Source organism: Neocloeon triangulifer, unplaced genomic scaffold, assembly GCF_031216515.1.
Source record: "Neocloeon triangulifer isolate White Clay Creek 2 clone unplaced genomic scaffold, ASM3121651v1 ptg000001l, whole genome shotgun sequence".
NCBI classification, from domain to species: domain Eukaryota; kingdom Metazoa; phylum Arthropoda; class Insecta; order Ephemeroptera; family Baetidae; genus Neocloeon; species Neocloeon triangulifer.
Genome location: NW_026775544.1, coordinates 11520576 through 11531711, shown reverse-complemented (window position 1 = coordinate 11531711; position 11136 = coordinate 11520576). Strand labels below are relative to the sequence as shown.

Sequence of the window (11136 nt, the reverse complement as noted above, 5' to 3'; positions counted from 1 at the left end):
CCTCCAATATATGTTTTTAGATAAAATTATCGCCGGTTTTATCACCACTCCGAGGGCCCTATGTATGTACTTTTATATATTATATACCTGGGAGGATAAATACATGGATGGGCGGAAATCTCACACAATTGCAGCGTTAAGAGCCCATAGAATTGCAGCACTCGCACACAAAACTAGAGCAAATATCGCGTTCTGCGTTTAGGGTGGGATCAAATTTCTAAATACGCACTCTAAATGCGTGAGATTATCTTTGATAAAACGCTCGCTGAGCTTGGCAATTATTTCCAGCTAAAAAAGGTTTTAAAGTTCTGTTTTATGAGAATATTTAACCACTTTTTTAGAACGTAAATATTGAGAAAAAAATCAAAATTCGTTATTGTATCTTGATTTATTTATAACATGAAAAAGAAAACAATAAATTTTGAAAACTCGTGTAAATTTAAAGCCCTCACATAAATTTTCATCACTTCGCAGTTGAAACGTTTTGATTAAGCCATTGAGAACCACGTTTTTAATGCTGTAGTTAATACTTTTGTCAAACAGCAATTAAAAGGCAGAGATTTAATCATAAAATGAGAGCATTTAAATGCTGGTGCCGAACTCATTTATATTGTATAATCTCTCGGCATTTCTTTTATGTGCCAATAAATCTCTACACAATGAATCCCAAGGTAGAATCGTTTTATTGCCAATTTGAAGCAAGATTTATGCTAGGAAATTTTACAGCTCCTCGCTGCATGCTTCTGCGTGGCTTTGCAGTTTTAATAAAACAACACAAAGAATAAAAACAACAAAACATGCACATGAATGAGTTTTCCGCCTTTTCCAAGTACGGCGCTCTCGATGCGCACAGCTTGAGTTTTAAACGCGCCTAAACTGGCGAACGCGTGTTTTATTAGCCCTGCAGCAGCAATTTGGTAACTTATACATTTTATGCTTTATATCAGATCTATTATGCATAAATATCAAAACGCCTTTGTGAGCAAACTTACGTACCTCCGTGCTGGCGAGTTTATCGGAGAGTGCGTTCCGTGCGCTGTTTAAAAGTTTTCCCAATAACATCAGCACGGCACACGACGGCACCACCTCTCTTTGTCGAGATTGGATTGAAACTTTATCGGCGTGGAGGCAGAAACGCTTTATTATTCAGAGCGAAAACTCGCTCTCTTTCTCTGAACTTAATTTATGCTCTGATCGAACGTCGAATAATACTGGGGATCTTTTATTTCCAAAAAGAGTTAGAATTAATCTCGTTTTTCTTGTCCCAATGACATTTTATAAAATTGCGTATTTTTTCCCTTATATATAAAACACGAACCTGGATATTTTTTGTTTATGGAAATGCTGATTAGCAAAAGAGCGCTCAAAGTTATAATTTTTATTTGCCACCGATACCAATTTTATGAGCGAGCCAGACGTTTATAAAATTGGAGCTCTTGGGTTAAAAGGTGATCAATAACGCTTTAATTTGACTCTCTAATGTGGCACGAGTGCGGTAAAAGCATTCCACACCTTTCGGTAATTTATGCGTCGGATTCCAGCCGGCGACGCTCTCGGCAGCAACCCCATCCCTCCAAACTCCCACATAGAGCAAGGCGCGTGCTTCACTCTTGCACTTGGCCGCCGCCGAATAAAGGAAATGCAGCCGCAATTTAATTTTAGACTAAACAGTAATTCTTTTTTCGGTCGCTTTCGACCCCCTGTAGAACGTTGAGTGATTTGAAGAGAGCGCCGGGGGCAGATATGGGGAGTGAAGTAGCGCCACCCGAGCATAACAACATGCCAAAGGTGCACACGGTTTTTGACAACTGCTTCACGCACGATACACGAGACGGGGAAGTGTCAGATCTGATGTATTTTGGTCTCTGTGATAATAATTTTTTATAGCTTATTTTAATTATTCATTTTACTGCTTGTGTAAATAAAAATTGTCCTTTCTAAATAAAGTTCTGTCTTTTATTATGTTTTTGAATCGGTCAATTATCTTTTTGTCAAATAAAAAAAAAATATAATAATATAAATTGCTGTACCAAATAACAAATAACAGTTATTACGTTGATTTCAATCATAATTTAAAGGAACAGAGTTAAAATAAATGCGATATGAGCTAATTTTTGTGAGGGATTAATTGCATTTTTATTAATTAAAAATTTTAACGCACGATTGCATAATCCTTATTGTTTGGCAGAGTTTGAATTTCAGGAACGGAATAAGTTATTTCCATCAATGTAGGAAAGGCATCTTTATCATGAAATAAAATTAATGTTAATGGCAGTACAAAAATTACATATTTGAATAGAAAATAAAAACAAATTTATAAAATGCACCTGCTAGCAATACCTCCGTCCTCCGTCTTTTTAAGCCAGAAAGTTCAAATTATTATACGCGTGGTGGTACATCACCCTATAATTGCAATTACTAAAATTTTATTTACGAAAATTAAAATTTACCTCGCAGATAAAAGGTAAAGTTGTGGAGCACGTAGTATCGTGAATTTTATACAAAGATATGTCTCCAACAGCCACGTTGAAAGAAATGCACCTTTCTGTGTACGGATTGTCTGGCTGAGAACTTTCCCAAAGGGTTTTGTTGTAAATCAGATTCTTCGAGGTGCACCAACCGTGGTTGCTGGCACTCAAGATGCCCATGTTTGACCCAGATGTCCAAAATCTCGCAGATTTCTTTGATTGTGCTTTAAGGGCAAATCATATACAAATTCAAAAGTTTGTGTAATTTTTAGCTTAGTAAAGATTTTAAAATTTAATCACAAGCTTGTTTGTTTAAATTTAAGTTCAAACGCTCAACTCACCATTATTCATGTCCACAATGCATTGAAGCTCTTGTTGAGTGTCAATACTCAATAATTGTAGACCATACTTGCAGCACTCTGTCATCGCCTCGTCTCGAGTTTTCTGAACTTCAATACTTATTTTCATAATTAATTAATCTATTTTTCTATATACCGCTACAACACTGACAAAGTACTGTCTACTACACGCATTATAAAAATCTCCCACTGCAGCTGATGAAGCTAAAGTTTATTTTTTATTGACAGATAAGTGAATTTAATCCTTAATTGAACAAACACAGCCATTTCTGGGACTCGTTAACTTTTGCAGGCTTAGAAAAATAGAAAAAGAAATTTTTTAAATAAAATTAAAATTTTACAGCTCCTCACCTCCGGTTTGCAATCTACTGTTGGACATTCGGGAAACGGAACTGATCCAAACAATGGCCGCTGCAACCACACGTACGTCAAGTTTAGCAATTGTTTTTTAATGAAATTAAAATGTACAAATCACCTCGCATATATATTGCAAGCCCCTGCTGCAAACTATATCATTATAATCGATGCTGCCTGGGGGAGCGACGTTGTGCGTGAAGATATTTATGCAGTCTTCAACGTTTCCGCCGTTATCAGGCTGTGTAACGGCCCATTTTAATACATTGGAAAAGCTTATGTTTGCCTGAGTATTGTCCGAGTAGCACCAGGTGTAGACGCCTTCAACAGAAATATCCGAGCCAGAAGTCCAAAACCAAACTCCGTTATATTGGCGACCGTAAGGATCTGCAGTAAAACATGTAGCATTTAAATTAAAACTTTGAAATGTAGAGTACTCATCATGAATTCAGCCAAGCACATATGCTCTTCATCAGTTTCTACAGTGAGATATCTCATTTTCCTTTTGCAGCATTCGTCTGCACTCTCTTGCCAGGTTTTCTAATAATACATATTTCAAATATTAAGATTAGCGCTGACAAATTTGGTCATACTGCTGATTTGCTTATAAAGTATAATTTTCCACATATAACCATAAAGTTTCCATCGATTGCTGGCGCAGTCACTAAAAATTTATAAGAAGTTTGGATAGAGTAAAATTTATTTATCAAAATAACCCACTGTTTACTTGTCCATCTGACCCTATCAAATTGGGCTAAGAAAAAAGTTTTATTTTTAGATTTTTTAAATTATAATATTATAAAACATCAGCTTTGCAGGTCTGCTGCACACATGTTGAAACTCTCGGAATCACTGGCATCTAAATGTTTTAGGTTATGTCGAAATAATTTGCAATAAGTGATGATTTAAATATCTAAATACTTCACAAATATATTTAGTGGCTGTAGGACACGATTTATCACCAAGCTGGGGATTTTTGCCGAATTCAGTGTACACCACGATACAGTTTTCCGTTTCCGTTTTGTCGCTCGGTTCGCCAGCAGCCCACGGTGGGGAAGCAATAGTGGTATTATTTGATGTGCACCAAACGAAAGAGTTTTCCAGTTTGTTGTCACTTCCGGAAGTGAAATATTCGCCGTTGAAACTACCGTTATCAGAAGCTGTTCAAAATTTTGCTTTGATCTCAACGCATATGTGAATTGAAATTAATAGAGGCACTTACAGTCAACAATATCTGCTATCGATAAATATTCGTCAGCAGTTTCCAAACTCAAAAGACTCATCCCAAGTGAACAACAAGCAGATGCTGCTTCAGGCCAGCTTTTCTGTATTTTATTGGTTAACTTCAGCATTTCTACTGTTTAATTAAATTTTTATTGCACATACCGCACTTGAACTGAATAAGTACTGCCTATTCCCAATCTCCTTCAGCACTCCATCAGTAACTGCTGACGCTGGTGTATTAAAATTATAATTATTTAGGTTTGCTTAAAATTGATTAAATCACCAACCTAGTACTCTACCATCTGACCCTAGTTTTGAACTCTGATGTGATGGAAAAAAATTCACATTAATAGGCCAAAGTAATTTTTTTTTAATAATTACATTTGTATTGCAACTGTACGGAAGACACAATGGTTTTGGAGTTGTAGTCGTGGTTGAGGTACTTGTGCTAGTCTTGGTAGTGGTGGTGGTTGGTTTAGTGGTGGTGGTACTGGTTTGTGCTACAGTAGAAGTGGTTTGTGCTACAGTGGTAGTGGTTTTTGCTATAGTGGTAGTGGTTTGTGCTACAGTAGTAGTGGTTTGTGCTACAGTTGTAGTGGTTTTTGCAACAGTTGTAGTGGTTTGTGCTACATTAGTGGTGGTTTGTGCTACAGTAGTAGTGGTTTGTGCTACAGTGGAAGTAGGTGTGATAGTTGTTGTAGTAGTATCGGTCATAGTAGTAATCGCTGCGCTTGTTGTTGATGAAGGGATTTCAGTGGTAACTAATAATATTTGTTCTGTTGAAGGATCGCTGAGCGTTGATAATTCGGTCGTAGTTGTTTCTGCTTCAGGGGAGCTTGCGATGGATTGCTCTGATAACGTACTTTCTTCGACCAAAGTTGTAGAATCTTGATTTGGAAGATTTGTTTGAATTTCAACTGCTTGGGTTGAAGCTTCGTTCGTTAATGTAGTAATCTATGACCAATGATCATTATTTAATATTTAAGTCCTAAAGTTGAGCAAATAAGAAATTATTATATAATATTAATCTTACTTTGGATGCCAATATTGTATTATATGTTGAAGTTTTGGTTGTGAATTTTTTGGTTGGGTTACATTTTTTAGTATAAGGTCCACAACACTTCTGTATGCGTACCCTAGTTACGTTTCTCTCTACGATTTGCCAAATTAAAATTGAATGTTCAAAAGTTGTGCTAAATTTTTTACATACTCCTTTTTACTGCAAATTTAACATTTAAAGTATCTATTGTATACAGGGAAGGTCTTGTTTTTACAATAAGTGCCGAGGAAACACTAGTGAAGTGCTGAAAACAAATACATGGATCAGTTCAATATGTATGTAAAAAAAAGTGAGTTATAATTACGTTGCATGATATCAAAATTACTACGATGTGTAGAAGTGTTATAGTCCACATTTCAAACTAATCAAAATTTTTACGGAAAAATTCTGATGGTGCCATAGTGTAGCATCCTGCGTGCTAGAAACAAAACACTACACTGCTGACTACATTTCATCAGTTTCCTGTTTCCTGTAATTTTTTTTTAAAGCTTCGATCAGTTACTGTTGTAGTGAACAAGATATTTTTCCTCAATTATTATAAATTATGAAAAATTATTTCGTGCTACATATTGACAAGAAAAATGCTTCTTATAATTTGTAGATTGCAAATGAACATTGCTAAGATTTTATTATAGTTGAGACGAAAGCAATGAGACCTAAAACTAAAAATTTCAAATATTATTTATTAAAAAAAAAAAGAAACCAAGTGTTTACAGTTATTTATTCCAATTATATATTAAATTAATAATGTTTTTTTTATAATTATCTCTTTTGGCAGTGAAAAGATCGTTTTTGGTTGAAATAATATCATAATATCATGTTTGCGATGATTAGTGCTGTTATCAATTTTTTATTCAAGAGGAAAAAAAATATAACTTAATTTAGTGTCAGTTTAATTTTTTTATTGTCCACGGTTGATTTGTAGAGTGTGAATATTATACTATTTTAAATTTAAATGCAAATGTCGGTGAAAATAATATTAGTTTCTGTAATTATTGGGAGTAAGTAAAAAAAAAAATTTGTTTATAATTTTTATTATATCTGATAAAACGAAATAATACTTTATTTTAGGATTAAGCAAAATAATAATTAATTGAATTCTTCATTAATTTTTACTTTTTAAACAAAGAAGATCTTTCGAGACATTTTTCACTGCCCTCCTCTTCTTCTGTATGCATCGCAGACAGCAGTGCAGCCTTTGAGTTGCACGAAAGTATACACAAACAGCACCAGCAATTCTGCACTGTGTCCTTTCGACGGGGGTTGCAGACGCTGCGCTTCACCCACCCAACAGGATGCAACCTCCCCCCGCGTGCCTAGGTTAGGGGTTGCGAACAAACACAATCACGGTCTCTGACACGTGTCCTTTCCCCGAGCCAGCCAGCCAGGGAGATATCATATTTATGCTGCAGGGCGGACAAACCAATTCTTTTTTATATTCCCGATTGAGAGATGCGATTCGACCGGAAACCCCAACAATATACATGCAGCGCGAGTGCAGTTGTGGGGCCGGCGGCCGATTTTCCGATGCGCGCGTGCACTTTTCTTGCAGTCGAGCGTTTCCCCTTTGGCAGCAGTCAAAATCGGAATTAAGCCTTTCCAAACACGCACACACGCTTGTCACGCCGATTGGCAGAAATTTATCATTTATGGAAATGCCGCTTGAACGGCGTCGACTCTTGATTAAGCACACGGACGATTTATTGTGAGCGAAAACTGCTTTCCTTTTATTGCTGTGGTGTTTAGCCAAGTGTGCTGCTCGCATTTTGAGAGGCTTCCAATTCACTGTTTTTTATAGACTTTAGCAGCTTGAGCTTCCTATTGGAAATGAATTGTTCCAACCCATCATACTTTTGCTTCTGGTTTACTGACCGACATATCTAAATATTCATTTAACTGATTTTTGTATACAGAATTATAAGATGAGCAAGTTTTTGTACATAGACTTTTGCAATTATTGTCGATTAGTGGCTTTCTCTTAATAAAAGCAAGACCTACAAGATATTCATGAATTGAGGTTTTAATGGTTTTAAATATTTTATTTTCACTATTTTATAGATATTGCGAGATATTGTGTTTGGATTGAGATGATTTTTATTCATGATGCATCGGGCTGTTTCTTATGTGAACTAAGGATTGCATGTAATATTTATGCTACCATTGTATGTACTGACTGTGAGAGAGCTTCACATTTATTTCGAATTATTCAATCCTTATTAAGTCATTAAATGTCCTCTGCAATGAATAATATGAATTAAAATTTTTTTTTTTAAATATTCATGAATATTTTTAATATTAAAAAATATGCATACAGCTAAGAAACTTACAAATAATTTATGTTAACTAATAAAAAATTTTTTTAAAAAAGTTTTGAAAATAAAAAAAAATTATAAACTATTTAATTTTCCTGTATAAATTATTTACATTTAAAAAAAAAACAATATACAATTTTATATTAATGTCAACTAAATGTCAAAAACTGTCCATAAAAATTTCCCCAATAGCAGGCTATAAATCAAAACGGAAATCATATAAGTGTCGTAAAAATAACTCCCTGAACATCAGGTATACAAAGGTATAAGCGGCCGTATCTGGGATTAGAATCAAAAACTTGGGCAGAGACATTCACCTTTTCCTTCCTTTGCAACAGAAAGTATCATCCTTTACATAACAAACACACGCGGTTTTATCTGATTCCGGAGCCCTCTTAAAATTTCATTCACGAAGGTGGGGTGCTTTACTCACATTCACAAAGCGCACACGGCAATAATGGCACACGGGACGAGGAAGAGAACCAAAAATAATAGGCGAGGCCGTCGCTCGCTAATGTTTTTAATATTTTAAACTCGGACCACCCAAACCGAAAGAGAGTGAACCTTGCGCTATTAAATGAAGTGTTATTGTGAGATGTGATTTTTGCGCTGGTACTTGATGGAGGACGATTTGTCTTTAATTCAACCGTGGCATAATATTTAAAAAATAAAAACAAGTTGATGGACCACCCTTATAACAAGAGAACAGGTTCTAATGTTGAGTCGTTTTGTCATTGCTACTGACTTTAAACGCTCTTGTCGTATGATTTAGATCGCATATCATATTAGCGGGGAAATTATTCCGCCTGGGTTAATTCGCACAGAGCCTTCTCTCGTTTATAATTTGAATCAGTTAACGAGGAGCAGCCGTCGGAGTTGAAGAAAAAAATAAACGCCAAAGTTTATGAAGCCGTTTCGCGTGGGTAGCTTTTTTATATTAATCCACCGCGAAAGCTTCTTGTTGACTCTGCGGCGGGTTGCTTCGCCAATTTCCTTGCATTATAATCTTTCGCAACTCCTCTGCACACACCGTGCGAGAGGAATGAAGGTTGGCTGATCGATCTGCAAAAACGCCCTCTTGTAAATTGACAGTTCCAATGATTTTTATTTGCAGACACCTGCGCACCACGACTTTTCTCATTAATTAGCATGCACGTGTTTTCAATATTGATTGCGATCTTCCAGTGGATTGTGTCCGAAAACCAATTTTCTGATAAATTAATTGATACAGAGAGTGTCATAAGCAATTAAATTTTTAAAGATTTTTCATGAGATTAAGGTGGGGCAGGAACAATTTTATTTTTAATAATTATTTCTCATTTCAAAATGGAAATTTTTTGTATGAGTGGGATTAGAATAATTAAATTAAGTACCAAAACAATAACCTTGAACTTAATCTGAAATTTTAATCCTGATTTAATTACAATTTTTACTGTGATATTTTCATTTTTTATTAAAAGATCTTGCAATATAAAATATCTCTAATGAAGTCTTCCACTATTAGTTAATCAATTTACATACCAAAAGAATTAAAATTAATTAAGAAATTCATCTTATCAAATTTCAGTTAAAAAGTAAATTATGTATTATTATTTTAACTTAATTGTTCTTTACTGCAAAACAGAATATTAATTTTTGATAACCTTAATTATATTTTAGTTTGTGACAAAACCTTACAGTCAGGTCATTTTGCACATATATTTTATTTACTGAGGAAATGTTTAAAATACTGCTTTGATGAAGAAACTACATTAATTATTTACTGAACTTCAAAATTGTCAATAGTGTTTAATTGATTAAACGCTAGAGGCATGCAAAAATACATAACCCTAAAAAACAGACAATTAAGTATCCGTTCATTTACTTATTTATATATTCACTTTTCACCTTAATTGTTGCCGCTTCTCGCAGACTTAGCTTCTTTTCCAAACAATAGTCGTACTGACTACATTGCTTGCCACAGAATTGACATTCAAAATTAAATTTACCAATGTGAGTCATTTGATTTTCATTTGCTCCGAGCCTATAAATGCAAAAATCAAATAACTTCAGCCCATGACAATTAAGTGAAAAAGGAATGCTTTAGTCTGCAGTTGGATTCAGCGATATTTATCTTTGTCGATCTTTGTCGTGTCAAGAGTAATTACAAAGAGAACATTTTGAATTCATAACGTTACAGGAAGACACAAGAGCGACAGCGAAATAACATATTGCAAAATATACATAAGCGACACGTGAGGGCAGGACCAAAAAGTCGGATGGACGGGCAAAGGAAATTAACAATATCCCGGTGTTCTTTAACGCAGCGAGAATTTTTAATTTAATTTCACAAAGGCTCTGGCGTATTGAGAGAATTGAGCTCGTTGCTGTCAAGCTGTCAAGAGCGAGAGACGCCGCGAATGAAAAGCGATCTATGCAGCAAAACTCGGTGCTCTCCGGCGCGCAATTAAATGATTGTTGTTTAGTCATGCTACGCTTCTCACGCCGAATAAATTTCATATTCAAAAGCTGTTCGTTCGGTCGCCGCTCGATCTTTTCTCCGAGTACGTGTAGCTCTGCTGGAACATGGCACTTTTCAAGTTTTCTCTGCTTTTCGCACGCGGCTACCTTCATTTGTTGCCGTAAAAGGAGCGCGAGACTGATTTTGCTTAATAACTACATCTCGACGGCGGCATTGTTTGGCCAATTGATAATGAAGAGGCTACACAAAAGGTGAGGTCTACCAAAATAAAACCGCACTCTCTGCGAGCAAGTGTGCGAGCCGACCCTACGCTGTGGATAAAAAATACACCGGGAAACGGATTTTAAGCATCAAGAGGATTTATTTTATATATATTTCTATTGTTTTCTGCTCTAAAAAGCAAGTTATATATTAATTATTTAATTAATAATGCGTAATTAATTTCAGATACCTGGCCAAGCTTTCTTTGAAATGGATTTCTTCAGACAAGTTATGGCTGTATAATCATGGCGATTTAAAGGTTTAATTAAAAAAAAAAAAATTGGCAAAGTATTATATTATTTTTTATTATTGTTGTTTATTATTTGTACAGTGTTGTTATTGTATTGCTTGCAATTAGTAGATTATATTAAAAAATTTTAGTAATATAATATATCTTTAAAAATTATTTTAAATCAAGCGATAAAAATAAATTATTTTTAAAATATACATTTAAAATTTATATATATTAATAATAAGTTTTTAGCTATTTGCATCATTCTTTTACATAAATTTTTACAAATTCTTAAAATTAAAATTAGTTTTTTTTTTATAAATGTGACAATCCTTAAATAACCGGAAATAGTAGGGAACCGTGCAATTTATTTAACAGTCAGCAAAAACCCAGTTACAAAAACAA

The 11136-nt window shown here is 34.7% G+C and overlaps 1 protein-coding gene across 2 annotated transcripts; it reads right to left on the bottom strand.

Moving 5' to 3' along the window:
• Nucleotides 1-2121: 2121 nt before the first annotated feature.
• Nucleotides 2122-5896, bottom strand: LOC132195566 (macrophage mannose receptor 1-like). Of its 2 annotated transcripts, XM_059617659.1 has the most exons (20): nucleotides 5770-5896; nucleotides 5616-5709; nucleotides 5439-5557; nucleotides 4787-5359; nucleotides 4693-4726; nucleotides 4568-4635; nucleotides 4404-4506; nucleotides 4103-4341; nucleotides 3987-4040; nucleotides 3902-3935; nucleotides 3775-3845; nucleotides 3619-3721; nucleotides 3303-3568; nucleotides 3179-3238; nucleotides 3087-3120; nucleotides 2964-3031; nucleotides 2810-2912; nucleotides 2451-2692; nucleotides 2328-2403; nucleotides 2122-2241 (listed from the first exon to the last, which is right to left on the bottom strand). In XM_059617659.1, exons 1-19 carry the CDS (start codon nucleotides 5818-5820, stop codon nucleotides 2380-2382), a joined length of 2340 nt encoding a protein of 779 aa, XP_059473642.1. In that variant the 5' UTR covers nucleotides 5821-5896; the 3' UTR covers nucleotides 2122-2241; nucleotides 2328-2379. The 2 variants fall into 2 exon arrangements, with proteins under 2 accessions (XP_059473642.1, XP_059473650.1); XM_059617667.1 differs by lacking the exons at nucleotides 2122-2241; nucleotides 2328-2403; nucleotides 2964-3031; nucleotides 3087-3120 and having other exon boundaries at nucleotides 2553-2692; nucleotides 2810-2917.
• Nucleotides 5897-11136: the final 5240 nt, after the last annotated feature.